Source organism: Lissotriton vulgaris, chromosome 6 (genome assembly GCF_964263255.1).
Source record: "Lissotriton vulgaris chromosome 6, aLisVul1.2, whole genome shotgun sequence".
NCBI classification, from domain to species: Eukaryota; Metazoa; Chordata; class Amphibia; order Caudata; family Salamandridae; genus Lissotriton; species Lissotriton vulgaris.
In genome coordinates this window covers 1,264,091,106-1,264,110,966 of record NC_141694.1, presented here as the reverse complement: position 1 = coordinate 1,264,110,966, position 19,861 = coordinate 1,264,091,106, and the positions used below count along the sequence as shown (strand labels likewise).

At 44.4% G+C, this 19,861-nt stretch overlaps 1 protein-coding gene across 1 annotated transcript in view; it reads right to left on the bottom strand.

Moving 5' to 3' along the window:
- The window catches only part of SLC22A16 (solute carrier family 22 member 16), a 335,928-nt gene that overhangs the window by 227,201 nt on the left and 88,866 nt on the right, over positions 1 to 19,861 (bottom strand). The window contains exon 2 of the mRNA XM_086927382.1: positions 6,750 to 7,229. Within this exon, the coding sequence (XP_086783508.1) occupies positions 6,750 to 7,229 (480 nt within the window). The remainder of the gene's footprint in view (positions 1 to 6,749; positions 7,230 to 19,861) is intronic.

Below are 19,861 nucleotides of genomic sequence, written 5' to 3'. Positions count from 1 at the left end.
CACAGAATCAGTTAACACGTTAATCCTAGGTTGACAATAATGGACACTGTATAATAATACGTGGGTACTTGGACAGTCTTATATTTATATTTTTGTATTGCACTTGTCTGATAAAACATATAAGAGCAAATTATGATACCATATAATGTTTATGCACATGCACAGAGATGATCAAAATCGAAAGATGTTTTTGATACTTTCCATAAGAGCTCATAATTTAGACATTTTTGTTTGTATGTTTACATTACAGATTTTTCAAGTCTCCCATAATGAGGAGAGACATTGGGAAGAAATCTCCATAAAGAACTTTGACAAATCAGGTCGTATTAGTTCTTTTTTGACTCCATAGGTTCGGATACTTTAGGGGGTGTCCACAATGGAGTAGGAATGACTTTCTGGTCCTGACGAATGCTGAACTGACTGTAGGCTCTTTAGCAGAAACATGTTGACCATTTTTTAGTATTAACAATTTTTGTTGCACTATTATTAGGACTTATTGGTTCAAATTAACACAACCACTTATTAGTTCATTTTTTTCACTGGTTTTAACAGAGTTAGAGCTACCCTCTCATTAAAATGAGTTGTTTGAGGAGTAGTCCACACTCTTTTTAAGTCACCTTTTCTCATTTTCTTTGCAACTATCTGGTACCCAATGAAGACAACTGGCTACCAGCTTTTAGCTGGGGCCTGAGGGTCCTTTTAGTTCACTCTGAGCATGTGCATTCTATTTTCCCCACTATACTAACAGCCTCCTCTGGTGCTAGCAATTCTATAATTCTTCTGAATTTTTACCTTTAGCATCTGGTTCCTATAACTATTGACACTCTTACGTTGATTGATATATGCATATATAAGGGGTATGAGAGTGTTCTTTTGACCCTTTCTCTCCTGTTGTTTGAATTAATAGAAGAAACAATACACAACTTTAGTAGGGTTTCAGGCTACCTAATAATAAAATACATTGGAATTATATTGGATAAAGAAATTGATAAAATCCCACAAATAAACCTGAACACGGTTGCCAAAGACATGAGAAGACTAATCAAAGTCTGGAAGGGACTACCTCTTAGCTTTTTGGGAAGATCCAATGTAATAAAAATGACTATCGTCCCAAAATGTACATACATTTTTAACACAATCCCACTGGAATTCAAAAAAGATACATTGAAGAAGATCCAGGGAGAAATAGCTAGCTTTATCTGGGCTTCTAAAAGCACACGAATAGCCTGGAATAAATTAAGGAGGAGGAAAGATCAAGGTGGACTAGCAAGTCCAGATCTATATGAATACTACAGATCATTCCAATTTAAGAACTTTAGACCCTTATTAAATAAACACCAACTCTACCCAAATTACCTACAGAATCTGACGGACAGAACAGATCACTTCTTATATATATTTGGCCATCCAAAATTTAAAAAAAAAGAAAAACCTTAAGATCTTATATAATGCGGTAAGGCTTTGGAATCAGATCAGAAACAATGTAAATATACCTTACTACATTATCATGGCACCGATATGGGACTCTCCAGGGACTCCAGAATGCCTGAAAGACTCCCTGGCAATACCATTAAAAAGAGCAGGAGTTGAAAGATGGGGACAACTGATGATAGAAAACTCTATAATAACGTGGGACCAACTATACGTAATCACTGAAGCCAAGTTATCAAAATTCAAATATTATCAACTAACCAGTTGGGCTAACACATAACTAGAAAGGAAAAAGGGTAACGAGGATTTTGAAAAGGAAATGATAAAAATATCAGCTGTGAAGAAAGAAATATCAAAGTGGTACTGGGCTTTCATAGGGGCCAAAGAAGAAGAGTTCTTAATACCGGAAGCAACATGGAAGAAAGACATGCCGGACCAAGATTTAGACTTACAGACCATCTGGCAAAGATCCCTAGAGAAATGTTGGTCCTGTATAAAACCAGCTGCACTAAAGAGAAATCATATGTTCACCATACATAGGGCATACTGGACCCCAAAAAAATTTAAAGGAACAAGCATAAAGTCCTGCCCTAAATGCAGAGAGGAGAAGTAGGATGACATCCACATGTTTCAGAACTGCCCCGCACTCAGCTCCTACTGGCAAGAGATTGGTAAGACGTTGACCACGGTATTGGGAACCCAGTTAACTGTAAGTACTACTCTCATTATCTTTGGGATATATAATCTCAATGAGGTGGGCATGGGCAAGATAATTAAAAAACAGGAAAACCTCCTATTTGTTCTGATATTGCTAGAAAGGAGGGTGATTTGTATAAACTGGATCAAACCAACTCCACCCTCACACTCTAACTGGTTAAATTCTGTAGTAAGACATAACAAACTTGACAGGAAAGGGAAAAGCTCTAAGAGAGTAAACTTCTGGGAAATATGGGAACAACATTTTCAGACTAGCCATTAACTCCTCTTGGGTCCTCTTGGGCCACCGGAAAATAAACTTCCAATGATTAAAGCAATGACAATAATTCCAGACAGAAATCATTTCTGTCGAGTAGCCAGGAAGGCTAGCTCCCCATCCAACCTCCGGAATTATTGATAAAAATAAAGAGCATTGGAGTTAACTGACTGGTCATAACGCTCAAAGGGATACTCCCCAAACTCAACCGAAAACAACGGGGCAGTGAAGGCACAAACCTCGGGACCACCAGACTCCTGTAGCCTCCTTATTTAACACAATCGCATAATGAGGGGGAAAAAAAGAGACTGGTTGATTTCTGAACAATATATGTAAAATTAAGGTTAATCTATGTCAGCACTTTAATTCCCTGTTTACTTTTCACATGTTTTACTTATTCTTGCTGTAGCTAAGAGTGTTTGCTTTCTCTCTGTTGTGTTTCTCATGTTGTGTTTCTCATGTTCTTTTTCATGTTGCATGTTACTCTTGTATATTGCATTCTTTGAACTCCTGGGGTTTATAATAGATCACAATTGACAGGGCAAAAGCAAAAGAAAATGCAGTGTTTACAGGTGAGTGTGTGTATATCTGTGGTGCTTATGTTTGTATGTCCACGGGTGTAATTTGAAAATATGTATATCTACAGTGCTTGTGATTGTATGTTCATGCATGTTATTTGAGAGTGTGTAGATCTTCAGTGCTTTTGTTTGTATGTGAACACATGTGATCAATACTGGGTGTATATCTGGAGTGTTTGTATATGTACAAGTATGATTTGTGAGTGTGTATATCTATGGTGCTTACCTTCTTTCTCCCTGTGTCTGGTCATCTCAGCCAGGGCCCCCTCTCCATAAACCATCTCTGCCCACCACATCCTGGCCCCTCCCTTTCTGGGGCTGCTTCTGCTCGAGCACTTCCAGGTCAACACCCCCTCAACTCAAACACGTATAGAGCATTTATTGTGCCCTCACAAAAATATCTTCTGATAGCAGAAAACCTCCTTTAGAAATACCCAGCAGCCTTGAGGGGTCAGGCCTGGTGCTCGGAAAGAGGTGCTTTCCTATGTTCTTCGACACCAGATGCCTCAACTTCCCCCTGAGTGAATAAAAGTGGTCTGCAGAGCCTGCATTCAGTTTGGGGGGAGCAGAGGTGCACAGCAGACACCTGGCGCTTCATCGGGTGGAGCGAAAGAGGGTTTCATTTGAAGACTGATTTACATATGGCCATGTCTGAACTGGGGTGGCAGAGTGGGCTAAAGAACGGTGATAAACCCAGATCTGTTGACTGGGTGTGAGTGTTTGATTCATTCATATGCTCCGTCCATCACCACCCCCTTATGTACCACTAAAAGTTGGCAGGGTATGCTCAGACGTGAGTCTCTTGCTCACTTTGCCACTGGATTCAAGCAAGCCGGGCTCAAGACAGCTAAAATGCCAGAAAACGGTCCTCCAAAGCTTGTTTACGGTCCAGGGAAGACATGGCTTGGCAGTTCGGGCTGGACTGTTCCCATGAGGCACAGGGTCAGACTGATTTGCATATGGCCATGTCTGAACTGGGGTGGCAGAGTGGGCTAAAGAACGGTGATGGATTAAACCCAGATCTGTTGACTGGGTGTGAGTGTTTGATTGATTCATATGCTCCGTCCATCACCACCCCCTTATGTATCACGCACACAGACTTGGAGCAGGAAGCCTGGCTCATCTTGCTGCTGGCATTGCTGCTGGGCTGTGTTGGTGAGTCTCTCGTGCACTGGGCTTCCTGATTGGTGCGACCTGCTACCTGTATAGGACACGTCTGCTATGTGATAGCATATCATAGCGCTTAGATTGCCCATAGTCCTATTCGAGGAGCTGAGGTGGTAGAAAAGGGATGACACCAAACTGTTATGTCATTTGGTTTTTGTACAGAAGACTTCTGCCAGTGGGTGGCCGCACATTTTATCCTGACTTTGTCATGGTCATGTTTTTGTGTACTGCTTGGAATGCTAATGACACTAAGGGAGTAGCGAAGGGGTGAAAGCGCACTGATTGCTATGTTTCTCAATTTTTGCATAACACACTTCTGTGACTGTTATGGACCTGGTAGCGCTAGAAACTACTGCTTCATGTTTTATACAAATATTATCTCATATTGGTAGGATAGAGCTTAAATAACTCATGACCCATTTAAAAGCACTAGAGGAGAGACAAGGAACATTAAGTACTGTGTCATTTGTCTGTTCCAAAACTTCAGCCATAGCTATAGCTCTATAGCACCATTACCTCTGGCATCTGTTATTTCTCCCCCAATATCCTTCTGCTACTCCTATCATAATACACATACTATTTCCCAACCTCTACCCTCTGTTTAGATCTCCCCTGACTCAAAACAAAAAAAAACTATAAGAAACGACCATCAGAACAGGCAGGAAAAACTTGCCAACACAAGATGATGGACGGAGTGCTGAAACTCTTCAACCACTCACCCCCAGTCACAGATCTGGGTTTAATCCATCATTCTTTTTCTCACTATGCCACCCTAGTTACGATCCAGCCATATGCAAATCAGTCTTGACCCTGCTCCTTATGAATGGGAACAGTACAGTCCGAAATGCCAGGTCAGGTCCTTCCTGGTCTGGAAAAAAAGCATCCTAAAACCAACATTACACACACACACACACACAAAAATCACTAAACACTTTATTACCCGTGGGCAATGAACTCTGCTCCGCTAGCAGAGGTTGTGGAGATTTGCTAACTAAGCATTACATAGAACACACCGACTCCGCCACATAGCCTGCCACATAGCAGAGTTAGCTACTGCACCCACTACCCTTTCATAAAACAATGTATTCTTTACATGCTAAAAAGCATATAACCAATTCACAAAAGTGAGCTTTGAAAAATTTCAGGCAGTGAGAGAGGTGATGATTTTGGGGTCCCCCTTAACCTAGGGGGGAGGACCAAGCAGATGCCTTGAACACAAAGAGCATATCGTGCTGAACGATTCTGTGGTGGTCCCATCCTTCTAAGACCACCTCAATCAAAGTTATCGGCAAAACTACAATGCCAACGAAAGGCCCAGCAAAGCATCATGGGGCGCGATTCTACAGTGCAGTGAATATTATAGTATCAGCTCTCAGCTGAGTTGGGAGAGAATCTTGAGAAATGTTTGTATATTTGATACTATAATATTCACTGTGCTCTATAATCTCGTTCCATAATGTTGTACTCTTAATAAAACTAAATCAAAAGCAATATGCGTTTAACCCTCATTGCATGCATAAATGTGGTATTGGGTGGTTAACCAATGGCCCAAATACAGGTCTAAATATGCTAATTTAATACACTCTTTTCCACCGCCGTGGTCCCCCCGCCATCCTAATATGGCGGGGGGAATTTAGGTGCAGATGGCGGGCGGATTGCCCCCGCCAGGCTGGCGGTGGCTACCGCCAGCCTGGCGGGGGCAATCCGCCCGCCATCCTAATGGGCCCCTTAGTCTTAGGGTGTGGCCATCCTGGGAGCGTCACTGCGTCAGAGGGAGAGACCAGGAGATTTGGGGGCACTGTACATGCACATGTTGGTTTGGCTGGCCGTCTGAGGACGACCAAACCGACATGCTCACTTACATTTCTCAGCTCTCAGCTGAGTTGGGAGAGAATCTTGAGAAATGTTTGTATATTTGATACTATAATATTCACTGTGCTCTAGAATCTCGTTCCATAATGTTGTACTCTTAATAAAACTAAATCAAAAGCAATATGCGTTTAACCCTCATTGCATGCATAAATGTGGTATTGGGTGGTTAACCAATGGCCCAAATACAGGTCTAAATATGCTAATTTAATACACTCTTTTCCACCGCCGTGGTCCCCCCGCCATCCTAATATGGCGGGGGGAATTTAGGTGCAGATGGCGGGCGGATTGCCCCCCCCAGGCTGGCGGTGGCTACCGCCAGCCTGGCGGGGGCAATCCGCCCGCCATCCTAATGGGCCCCTTAGGCTTAGGGTGTGGCCATCCTGGGAGCGTCACTGCGTCAGAGGGAGAGACCAGGAGATTTGGGGGCACTGTACATGCACATGTTGGTTTGGCTGGCCGTCTGAGGACGACCAAACCGACATGCTCACTTACATTTCTCTAACCCAGCTGCATTGCACTTTTATTTATTTTATTACCCCCCCCCGCGTTGCCCCCACCACTTCTAATTACAAGCAGTCTCCACTGTTTTAAAGTATGATTATCTGGATTATTATAGGCCAGCAGCAGTATGAAGCTCATTTGAAAATTATGTTTTGTATAACAGCTATCATGCCAGGTCACCAAAGAAAGACATTTGTTTGCTAATTAAAGCACTCATATTTAATTACCTGTCAGCAATGTCTCCAAAAATCACAGCTCCAATCAGGACTCCAAGCATAAATGTGGGCTGGATTAATTTTGCAAGCCATTCCCTTTGACATACTAAGTCCCAGTCTGTAACAACACTGCTTTTCACCTTCGTCTGGTCGTAGATGAACCCATCAGAACAAGGAAACGTAGACTTATTGCCAACATAGTCATAAGTAAGATCAAAAGGCTCAAGCCGCATAGACCTACTGCACTGATTGAGTTCCCAAGTCTCTCCATTTGTCAGCTGGACCACAACATATTCTTTGACTGAGTTCAACTGGCCCCAAACATTGTCTATCGTGGATATATTGGAGGAATTGGAGGGCAGAATAAGGCTTATATTTCCCTTGATGTTACATACATGTTTCGGAGTAACGGCAATGAACACAGAAGCCAGGTAGTGGATGCCGCAAGCAACTGCTTGTAAGACAGATGTAAAATATATCAGCGCCTGGAATCTGTAATGGGAATAGAAACGAATGTTAGAAAAAAAACGTCTAATATTCATAAGAAATACATGCATTTCTAGAGCCTCAAATACCTGTGCCACAACTGATGCTAGACCTAAATTACCCTTTGTCTTTATTTCTTATTTCTTCTGTTATATGATTTTGTTTCCAATGGTCTCTTGAGATCCTACTAATCAAAATGTGAACACATCGACAAATCCCACATATAAATAATTTAAATAATCGTAGTTACTTCACATTGGAGGCAACCGTCGTATAAAAAATATAGATAAGCAGGGAAATTGTAAGTACTATGGATAATCCTAGCCTGTAATGGGTAAAGCATGCAAAAGGGCAGCATTTTTAAATTCTATTCGATTTCGCTGTGCATGACCTGCCCATTGTTGTCCAGATCCTGCATTAATTAATGCTGAGATGGAACAAGATTAATGTCAACCAGTGGGCTAAGCTTAGCAAAAGAGGACAAGAAATGAACGCGTTGCCCTCTTCACTAACAAATCAGATCCTCTTGCGTAGGTAGCACACCAAGGAACTCACTTCCCATGTTCAGGCATTCCAGGAAACGTGATCTATTTGGTCACAAGAATCATCGGGCACTCCTGACTTCCTTGAAATTCGTGCAGAAATAATTAAGTCACAGTGAAAACTACTCCTACTAAGAACCAGAAATACGTCTCCCAGTGTAAAGTTCCCAGATCTCCAAGCAGACAAAGAGATCACATTTCACTGTTTCCCTAGATAGAGTCCAACACTCTCTTTTACTGCACCCTGCAAAGATTTCAGTGCCAGAAAAACTGCCTTCAACTTAAAAATTATGTGAAGAGACCGGTCTGATTGGAATGAAAGGTCGTGGGTCTCCATTTGGCCCTGAGGAGCTCACCACCCATATTTGGAAGAGTCCAATATTAAACAAATCTCTTAGTAAGGGAGAGAAAGGGCTTCAGACATATTCCAGGGGCATTGTATCCCTTAAAAGGTGCCCTATACTGCACTGGGACTGGGCTTCACTCGCCTGCCACAAAAGTAGACTGCTGATCTGAAAGAATTGTTTTTTTATACATTTTTATTGATTCATAATATTTCCTCATGAGAGCATATGTTTAAAAAACTGGACCTTTGTGTGACAAAGACAACTGTGCATGATTCTATCTAGCCCAATTGATAAAAATTTCACAAATCTTCCCTCGTTTATTCTTCCACTGCACCAGTGCCCCAGGGCACCTCAATGACTAATACAGAACCAACATCTGTACAAACTAAATTTCACATTTTCATCCAGGTGTCATCCCAGTACCACATTATTTGCGTTGTCTCGGCTAATTATCAAGTGTACAGAATGAATGTGATGACTTTTTGCACAACACTGCTAACATGTACGATAATTGGGAGTAGAATGATCTCACCCTGCATGATTCTCATAGTCACTAAATGGTGCTCAGATAATCAGATATTTATAATAACCTAATTTAAGCAGTTATTACGAATAGCCCATAATAATTTCCGTCATTTTGCACAGCCAGTTATTACCATCACCCGGGGCCCAGGACATTTCAGGGGATGGAAAAGCACAGGAATTGTGTAGTTTTGCGGAATAGCCTGGGGACGTAGGACTTGCAGGGTGCTGATACGCCACTTGCTTGCTAATCAGAAGGGCTTTAATACCCATGCAATTTTTTTTGTTAGTGAAGAACACACAGATCTTTACAATTAACGTGATTTTCTTGCCTCTCATCAGTTTTTTCAATTCAATTCAAATAATCTTTATTTCGATCATAAACGATCATAAAAGATATACAAGTGATTTTCATCATTTAAACAGTAAAAAACATTATAGAGTGTACTATACATTTTAAAAGCAATTCCTCAAACTCATGGTTGCAATCTAGTTGCTAAAATACACTTTACTTAAAAAGAGGACAAAACAATATCAAGACTAATGTGCAAGGCTATAGAAAAGAAAAGTATTCACGCAGCTATAGTGTCCTTGATTATTTTTGTGCGTAATCGCCACATTGCCGTCAGAAATTTTGCCATTACGAACACTGTTGGTGCCGATAGGTCTGTCTTAAGGACTCTGTAGGCCGGAGCATAAGTTCGGAAGCACAGGTTCTTTAAATAAGGGACCAACCAATAATTCCTAATTCTGCTGTAGGCTCTACAGAACAGGACCACGTGAAGATCACTTTCCAGTTTGTAGTTGCAGGCTGGACACACCCCTGAGTCTAGATGACCGGCCCAGGATTTAGTAAGGGACCTCAAGGGGAGAGACCCATACCTCCATTGCATATAGACCTTCCGTACGAACACAGGTGTCATGCCATCTAGTACGTGTTCAAGGCTATATGAGTCTTTTACCTTGATGAATGTGTCGGTTAGGGATCCTTCCCGGATAGAATTCAAAGATTTCTGGAGCATAACGCTGTAGAATAAATTTGAAAGTTCTTTTCTAGAGAGCCTTACGGACACTATTTCCGGCTTGGACAATAGCTCTGGGACTCCAAGGGTCGTACACATGTCCCTGATGTACTTTATCCACGGGATTTTGGTGGCGTAGGTTGATCTAAGAAGTTCCTGCAGTTCATTTCTGTAATTTACCAGATCCTGACTGCTCCACAAGCGCCTCCAGTAGGTCAAGGGTTTAAGGCCCAGTTCCTCGGTGATTGGTCGTAATGCCAAGTCCATTCTTAGGGGGAGAAGCGGAGTGCTCGGGGGAAGTGCAGCTAATTGTCTTATAAAGTTATTTTCTGCAACCTGTATGGTATATAACGGAATGTGTCCCCAGAGCTCACCCCCATAAGTGATACCCCCCCGGGCTTGAGCTTTGTAGATATGGATGGCAGGTACCAATGGACGAAGAGGAGATTTTTTAGCAATTCTTGTAATGGCACCTGCCCTCTGGACTAATTTTGTGGTTGCTTTTGTTTTATGTGGCAGCCATGTCAGGTTCTGGTTGAGGGTTATGCCAAGGTATTCTATTACATGAACCCTTTCCAGGGTTGTAGTTCCTAGGCGGGGATTTGGGCAGCTTTTGGGTTTGGGGTTGAGAATCATAAATTTTGTCTTTGAGGGGTTTATTTCCAGGCCCCTTTCGTTACAGAACCCCAAAAACCCATTCAGGACCCTCTGAAGCCCCATTGGCGTTTTTGACAGCATCAGGGTGTCGTCCGCGAACATAATCGCTGGCACCCTGCTGCTGTTCAATTGTGGTGCATCGATATTGGGGATCCTGTTCAAGTGCTCTATCACCCCGCTCACGAATAAGCAAAACAGGGTCGGCGCCAATACGCAACCCTGCCTTACCCCTCTGCGAACGGGGAATCTGTCCGTCAGCCTGCTGCCCTTTCCATATCTAACTCGGGCATAGTTGTCAGTGTGCAACCTGATTAAGATATGGAGAATATCTCCTGGGACACCCAGCTCAGCCAGCACCTCCCACAGTTTAGCCCGCGGGACTAAATCGAAGGCGGCACGGAGGTCTACAAAGACCGCATACAGTGTCCCGCCTTCGATGAGTACCGTCTTCCAGTAGATAATAATCAGTCTGAGTATTTGGTCGACTGTGGAGACTCCTTTTCTAAATCCCGCCTGGAGAGGGCTTAAGATGTCAGTCTCCTCTATCCAACTTTGCAGCCTGTTGAGTATTAATCTGCCAAACAGCTTCTGGGAGACATCAATGAGGCTGATTGGGCGATAATTGGCTGGGAGCAGGGGCGACCCCTTTTTGAAAATCGGGACGACCTCCGCCCCCAGCCAAGTATCTGGTATTTTCATTCCCCCCAGCACTGCATTGAATAACACCATGAGGTAGGGTGCCCAGATTCCAGGTTCATGCTTGAATAGGTCACCCGGCACCCCGTCCAGGCCTGGTGCCTTTCCAGAGGACAGCCCTGCTATCGCCATCCTAATCTCTTTTGCAGTAAAGGGATCAGAGGTCTGTCTATCAGGAATGATGGGTGACAATGGTTCTGTCCCCACATCCTCTAACGAGTATAACAGCTGGAATTGTTTTTGCCAGACACTTGCGGCAATGTTAGGTTCAATTGCCGGGGGAAGATCTCCACATCCGTGATTCATTATTCTCCAGAATCTACGGGAGTCTCTTATTGCTAAGGACTCCAATAGATTCTCCCAGTGCTGCACATCCCACTCTATCTTGGCGTTGGCTATAAGTATTTTATAAGCCCTCCTTCTGGTGCAGATCTCTTCCCTCAGGCCTCCTGCTTTTATAATAGATAGGAGGTCACGTTTTGCAACTCGGCATGAGGTGTTAAACCAAGTGCCTTTATTCCATCCCTGAGTTCTAGGAGGTCTGGTGCAGAAGAGGTCAGCTTCAAGCTTTCTAATTAGGTGTTCGTGTACCTGTGCGAGATCCTCGCTAATTTCCTTCGTGGAATCTAGGTTCCATAAATCAAAAGCCTCCTCTAGGATTGGGATAATCCCAGCGTAGAGGGTAGCTAGCTTATCTTCGCTGGAAGCAAGATTTTCCCATCTTATCCTCTTATCTAGGAGGTGTCCCTCTCTGGGCTTTTGCTCATTTGACGCCCTCTCCTCCAAACAGGGGATGACATAATCTAGTATTAAGGCATTGTGATCACTCTCCTCTCTAGGTGTTACTCTAAAATCCACTACCCTTTTCCAGGCATGCAACTGTACCAAAAAGTAATCTAGTCTAGATTCCCTCCCGACTTTAGTGTACGTACATTTGCTCGGGATGTCAGACCTAGTGCAGCCGTTACAGGCTCTCAAACCATGAGTGAGAGTAAGTGTGTTTATCTGTACGGCTAGCGGTGTCCATGCTCTGGGAGGGGGAGCCTCTGTTGGAGGAACCTGCCAACTTGAATCCTCCTCTAGGGAGGGTCCATCAAGTAAACCAGGTAGCGGTTCAAAATGCGAATTAAAGTCTCCCCCTACTAGGTATGGTATGCCTTCTGGGATGGTTTCTAAGAGCCCGGACAGTGCCTCAATGGTTTTGGAGGTGGCAGCTATGGAAACTGGCCTGGAGTAGACATTTATTACAAGTAATTTATGAAGTCCCGGCCATTCGAGAAGAACAGCCAGTATGTCTTCCGAATCCACGGTATATCGTGCAGCTGTACAGCCTAGATCCGAAGCCACCCAGATTGCCAAGCCTCCAGATGGTCGGCCTCTCCCTCCCCATGTAGCTTGTATCGAGAATGTCTCAAAACCCCTATAAGTGAGCTCCTCCCTTGCCCAGGTCTCTTGGAAGAGACAGGTACTTTTGGAATTGATTAATTCGGCCCATGAGTCCGAGTCTATTTTATTGGCCCGGCCTGCCAGATTCCATGAAAGCAGTTTTAATGTTTGAGGGACATGGTGCCTATTCCCCTTCGTGGTTTGATTAGCCATTTGGTTTATGTGGACTGTTCGGGATGTCCTCTGTATCAGCCCTTGTCCCATGGATGTACCCTCTAAGTTAGTTCCCCTTACTACTCTCTGTTGAAAAAATCCCGAATTTCTAATAGCAGAGTTCTCCCCCCCGTAGATGGAGTTGGGGGGATTTTGACCGCCATCATCAATAGATTGGGATATATCATGCCCTAGTGTTTGCATAGGTGCCCTTTCTTCAGAGACCAGCTGTCAGTCCACCATTTCCAGGCAGTCATATCGATTGAAGGTCGGTAGAAACGGTGACTGGTAGTATCTAGGGGGCCAAGGTACTTCTCTTTCGAATCCACCCCTTCCCATGCCTCTTCTCTTTACAGTCTCCCAACCTTGGGGGTCATCATAAGTTGGCGGGTAGTCGAAAGGTATTCGCAATTGGTTATAGGGGATTCTCCTCCCTCCCTGGTTGCCCCCCCAATTTCCCAGTGAATCGTGGTGGTGTCCCCATCTCTGGTCATTGGGTATATGAGTATTTGCTGGATAGAAGAACGAAAGAGGGAGTGGGTGGATGTTATTTCCCTCATCCTCTGGAAAGGAACCACAGATATATGAGACTGTTCCTGGTTCTTTAAAGCTCACCAGTATACAGTCGCCACTAATTGTTTTAGGTCTCTTTCCTACCCACGAGACTCTTCTTACCATGCGAATATCGCTGGTCATACCTCTGGGAAGTGGTCTGTATGTGGATAACCAGTTAATTACTTTGTTTTTTAATGAGGCCCCTGTCTCACTTGCAGCCAGTTTTAGTTCGGGTGCCCCAGCTAAAATAACGGTATATGCAGCTACCTCTGGCGGGAGATTAACAGTTACTGTTTTTTGTGATTTTGGCACTGTGTTGTTGGAATCCTGGGAATTTTGATTGGTAGTTGATGAAGGTTTTGGTGCACTTGTATGTTGTAACTGGGGATGCGTGGTATCAATGATTGCAGATGTTTGCTGTGTGCTAAGGGGTTGCTTGTGGGAGACACCCACTGGGGTAGCTGGTAGAAGTGGTTTGGCTTTTAGGTTGGGTAGTTGGTCACTGGCTGGTTTAGAGTTTTTGGTACCGGTTAATGTTGTTACGGCCTCACTGCTTTTAGCAAGTTTCTGAAGCTCAGGGTTCTTTTTATGTTTCGGGTCTGTGTTGGAGGCTATAGGACAAGGAACCACCGGTTTCCAGCTATCCATAAGCTGTGAGGCAGTTTTCTCAATTTTAATGAGCCTCGCTTCTATTTTGATCAGGCGAGCTTCTAGGGGACTTAGGATTGACTTAAGCAGGTTTCCTATGTCTGCTAATGTTATGTCCTCTTCAGCTGACTCGGTGTTGTGTTCTAGTACGGGAGGTGGCGGTTCAGTGGTAGTGTTACTGACTAATTCCAGAAGAGGGACCTTCGTTATCGCTGGTAGAGAACTATCATGTATGGTATTGTCGATGCTAGATTTATTGTGTGTTACCCCTGACTTTGTTTTTTTCGCCTTCCTTTCCTTATGGCTCTGTTTCCCCATTTTCCTTTTTTGTATTGCACCCTCCCTTAGACCCCGACCTGTGTTTGATAACTCTGTTATATTTGGGGTGTTTATTGTAGATGGAGATTCTTCCCTCGGTGGAATAGGGCTTTGTACAGTTAGTTCAGTGTCTTCTCCCATATTTGTAGAGATTGGCGGTTGTGAGATTTGTGTCAATGGGAGTGAGAGAAGACTCATATCTTCGAGGTCACTTAGGGTTCCCTCTGAGAGATCTATGCTGATAGATGGCTGGACCCCTCCACAAGCTCCAAGCTGCGAGCTGTCTATATTCCGCCTATCCTCCGGGGTTTTTGCCATCGCTAGGATACCCATGGACGATCTCCTGACCCACTCGATTTCTTGGGAAATGCGTCTTTCTAAGAGAGTGATGTCATCGATCAACAGAGATCCCGCCTTTAAAAAATAATTGTCAATTTTACCTTGGGCAGCAGTGGGCGTCGTAGGTCCAGTGACAGCCAAATTGGCTTTGCTCCTCGTCACTATTTTACTCATAGTTAGTGATATGTCTTGAGGATGCAGGAAGGGGCCAAATGATGGAATGAGGAGGGAGGGGCAGAGAGGGACAATTAGAATTTACAAGGGAGGCCCGGTCCGGTCTCTACCGTTCTCGAACGGCCTCAAACGGCCCGCTCTTTGCCCGGTCTTCGCCCCGAGCTCCGCCCCGCATGCGTCCCGCGTTGCGGTGGAGATCTGGTCACTTATGACCGTGTAGGCGGTGGGCGTGGCCGCCGGGGAAAGAGGCACCAGCTGCGCTAGCTGAGGAATGCTGGTCCTTGCAGTCCCCCGGTCGGTAGCCTGCTCCTATGGATCCCCGCTGCCCTCGACCCACAAGGCTCTCAGCTGGGAGCAGTGACTGCTTCTGCCGATTGCAGAAGACGCTCACACCAGCGAGTGCAGTTTAGTGGGGAGGCGTGCTGTTCCTCGATGCGGCGGTTAAAGGTCTGTGACAATCCCAGGGTTCAGTAGCAAAAGCAGTTTGGGAGCGGCACCCGCGAAGCGGGTGTCGCGAAAGGTAATAAGCCGGAGGCGGTGGGCGTGGCTGCCGGGGGAAGAGGCACCAGCTGCGCTAGCTGAGGAATGCTGGTCCTCGCAGTCCCGTCTGTGACAATCCCAGGGTTCAGTAGCAAAAGCAGTTTATAATTGTCTTCACGACCATCAACATAGTGTAATGAGGTTACCACTAAGACCATATCTTTTATCCTCATCATTCGTGCCTAGTAGAAGATCGTATGGATATTCCACCAACTGGATTCATGTTATAGTTTGTAGACATGTAGACAAGGCAGTACATCTTTCCTATAGTTCCATTGTGGACCATTGTATCGTCCTCCCACAATTCCTCCATCAGATGTTTGAAGTAGTGAAGTAGCGGGAACCTTTACTTTGGTACCAATAAAATTATGCAGAAGACAAACGACAGTGTGTGGAAATCAGCATCACCTAGTGTATTGATTTGTTTTGATCATATTAAAATATTTGTTTCCACCACACTTCCATATTACAAAGAAAATGTGCCCCATTCGTACTTTCCTAATTCTGATATGGTCTGCAAAATGTATGCAGTTAATTTATTGGCATTTAAATTTGTTGTGTGAAAGAACAAAATAAAACCTATAGCCGTTCCTTTCACACCCCCAGTACCCAGCAAGATTGTCACATAAATCCTCTCACTTTGCAGTGGGTGAAAGAAAAGTAATCACAAACCTCCAGTGGAAGGCAGCGCCTAACATATGACCTATGACTTAGAATGCACAACAAATGTGACAAGATGAAAACAAAATTTAAAGACCTTTTTTATTGCTCATTCCCTTCTGAACTCCAACATGTTTATTTTGGGGATGCATCAGCTCCTCCTACACCCTTACTTCCAGTGCTTATGGCATGAGCGTGAAAATGTGGTACAGGAGTGTTTATGATATGCTCTTGGTAAAGAGCACTGGCCAAACAAGCTAAGAAACAGAACATTGTTCCTCAAAGGCATGCTAGATTTTTGACCTGGTAGTGACAAAGATAAATTGAATCAATCAAGCAGAAAGATAGGAGGCAGGAAACCTTTTTAAAGACATGCAGAAAGTTTACTGCATCCTGAAATAGCATACAAGGGAAACAAATGAAAACACATGCACTCCGTGGAGTGCCTCATGAAAAAGAAAAAAATAGTTACTAGAAAGTGAGCACTCATGGAAGAATACAAGGAGCCAGTTAGAGAGGTGGTAAACATGCAAAGCTCCGCTGGAGGGACAAAGACACACTAGACAGCCTAAAACAAACAAAGCCAGTAAATAGAAAGCAAGCAAATTTGAGTTACAAAACGCAAAGCCAATGGTAAGCAATGGACAAAATGCATTCCTAGGGATCTTTCAGCATATCCCCAATGAGTCTTTGCAGCCTGACAACTGCGGTGTCTTGAAGGCTTCGACCTAAAAAGGAATCAAGTATATATTGCTCTTCCCAACAAAAATAAAGCTGTTGAAGGTTGTAAATTTAGGTATTAAGTGATACCAATGTTGCGTGAGACTGGGTGGAAGGATAGGAGAACGTTTTATTTATTTATTTAGGAAAATGCATAACTACGATGAAAGACAATGTCAGCTCGTGTGGCATCCTGAATGACTGAGTGGCTGAGTCCTGGAGGGAAAAGACCTGTAGGGAAAATGGTGATTAATGAAGATGGTTTAATGGACGTTATGAAGGACTCAGTAAATTAATCAGGCAGCCAATCTGAACTCAGTGAAGTTGGGATGCAGAGACTTGGTTATTTTCCACTGTTATTTAATATGATTTGGTGAGAGGTTGTTGAGGACGTGCAAGCACATGAGGAGGAACCACTCCCACCAATCACAAGACTTATACTAGAAACGTTCTTAATTAAGTAGCAAATAATTGCTGGGTGGTGGATTTTATCATTTCAGCTTCCCTTAGGGAAGGGAGAAATAACATAATTTCACTGCCAAGTCGCACATCTAAAAATGAGCTTGAAGAAGAGTGTATTGCAATCGAAATGCGAACACAAAGTGACTCACACCGAGTTGGGGTCAGGGATGAATCTGGTGAAAACTGAGCATTGGGATTTAAAAGAGGTTCATCAGCAGGAGTACGCAGCATTTTTATAGTAATTTTACACACCTTGATGAGACCCTAAAGTTCACTTTAGTGGTTTCAAGTAGCTACTCAAGTTTGATGTGAAAGGTCAGAAAGAGGTGTTGCTTGGGAATAGTGAACTTTTGTGGCATGTCGTGCAGCAGCTAAAGGGTTTGATAACATTAGTAAGTGGGGATAGGTATACGAAAGGTGGTTGGAAAGCCTTGGATGACATCAACCAAAGATGTGAATGGCGAAGAGCAGAATTGAGGTCATAGGATTTTATCCAATCGAGGACTGTGCCCTGGATTGCAGTGCCATTTAGACTTAAGATCACTAGTTTCAGGTCTACAGTGTCAAATATGTATGTTAGGTTAGATAGCTGCATTGCAGTGACTTCTTTACAATATATGGTGTTTTCAAAGTAATCCTAATGGAGGGTAACACTGATTCGATACTTCCATGACTGAATCCAGTCTGTCTGTATGAGATGAGTTGGTTTTGTTCCATAAAGATAAAAATCTGCAAAAAGGCAGCCTTTTCAATAAGTTCGCTAGGAAAAGTGTTGGAACTGGGGTAGCCTGGCCTAGGGCAAGACTAACATTCAGAGGCACAGTGTAAAGGTTGCAGACCACCCAACAGTAAAACCACGCAATATCACTCAAAAAGAAAACACTACACCAAAAAGATGTGGGAAAATACGTACTGCTTTATAAAAATAATATGCTCTTTGGATTCAAATTATACAGTGTAAGACATTTCAGTTCCTCTCAGAAATAACAATTATACCTTTGATCTAGAGAAGTAAATAACACTCTTCTGGCTGTGGAAAAATTACAGTTCAAAACATTCAGTTGTCAAGGATTCAGTAATGAGTAAATAACACTCTTCTTGCTGTGGAAAAATTACAGTTCAAAACATTCAGTTGTCAAGGATTCAGTAATGCTTACTTCTGGAATTAAAAGTATCCCAATAGGATTACACTAAGCAGTGTCACTTTGCCTTAATAATCAATGTCATCAATATTTCATCACTTTAACCTGCCAAATCACTGGATACTCCTTTACCACAGGGCTAAGATCTCTCTCCCCTTATCTGCACCAATATACAGGGCTAGAATGCACACTCAAAGTGGTCGTTAGGAATTCCCCAGGCTCACTGTACTCATCAACCTTTGCTATAAATGCCTGAAGGTAGTTCCCCAATGGGTGAGTACTGTCAGCGCTCTACTGACAGTAGTTTATGTTTCCTAAAACCTGTAAAACTGAGGTTGGGGTTATGAAGTTACTTTCCCCTCACCTACTAGGACACAGTTTAGAATTTAAGATGACAGAAAGTCAGGGCACCTTGCTAGACGCTAGATCTGGTAAATTTTTATCATTAACCACCAGGGCACAGCACCTTCCTTTCTCACCCCCACTCTCCTTACTGTCTCAGTGGCAGTTCCGCCACAGTCCTCCTCTCTTGCCTGACAATCGGCCTCCAAGGGTTCAGTCCAGCTTCCCTGACTAGCTTCTCAGCTTGGGCTGGCGCTGGGGTAGTCGATGCCACAACTGAGGGGGCTTGCCGGGGTGTCTCCCCCTTCCCTACCGCTCAGCGCGCTTCTTCTGTGATGCGCTGTTGCAGGGATAAGGAGGGGTACTTGATGCGAGGAAGCGCCAAAGCCTGCTTCCTCGCCGATCGTTTCTTCGGTGATCTGGGCGTCTCCTGCGCACTCCGGTTCCTTCGCGCAGACGCGGGGAAGTAGTGTGCCGGCTGGGAGTCGGCGCTGGTCACCTGACGCGAGAAGCGTCTCCCGCGAAGGCCTGCTCACTTTACCCTTTGCCTCACACGTTGGAGCATGCGCGGAACCGCCGCCAGTAGCGTCTCCTTTAGGGGCCTGCTCGCTCTCCACGTCGCCTCACAGGAATGAAGAACACGTCGGCGCGGGCGCGAGGGACCAGTGTTCCCGCTTGGCGCCGCGCTATCTCCGCTTCTGCTCTCACAGTCTTCCCCCTCACCTGGCTCCAGGGACACGCTGAAAAGAGCGAAGCGCTCGCTCAACAGGGCCACACAGGCTCCGTAGCCACTCGCTTTTCCTCCTAAGCCTTGGGGAAACACCAGGCTCAACACTGGGCTAGAACTGTCTTCCCCACCACGCTGGTAAGTGAAGCACTGCCAGGGGGAAGTCAGGAAAGTCCTTAAGCAGAGTGTTCCAACAGGGATCAATGGGGCTCAAGTGTAGAGGGGGGCTTCCACCTCAAATGGGATAATCTCTTCAGTAGCAGAAGGTGGTTGGGAGGGATTGGTCAGGGGTTGAAGGGGGAACGTCTTCCTGTAGTGGCTGTCTGTCACAAAGACAAACTAACTGCTCCCAGTGCGTCCTCCTCCTCTCACCACTGCCTCACTCCTCCACTCTCTGGTCAGCACAAAATGGCTTCCTCGCATTCCGCCTTATATAGGCTGCCCTTCAGTGGTCCAGAATGGACCAGAAGGTTCTAGAATGCCCTATGCTAGGCTATGGCCAAGTTCTGTGTGTGACAGTTAGGGCAGTTGGTGGCCACCATTTTAGGTGGTGCCAACTTTCCTGTCAGAACAGGCCTCTGGGCCTGAGGTAAAAGATTATGAGGGGGAGAAAGAACACCTATCCC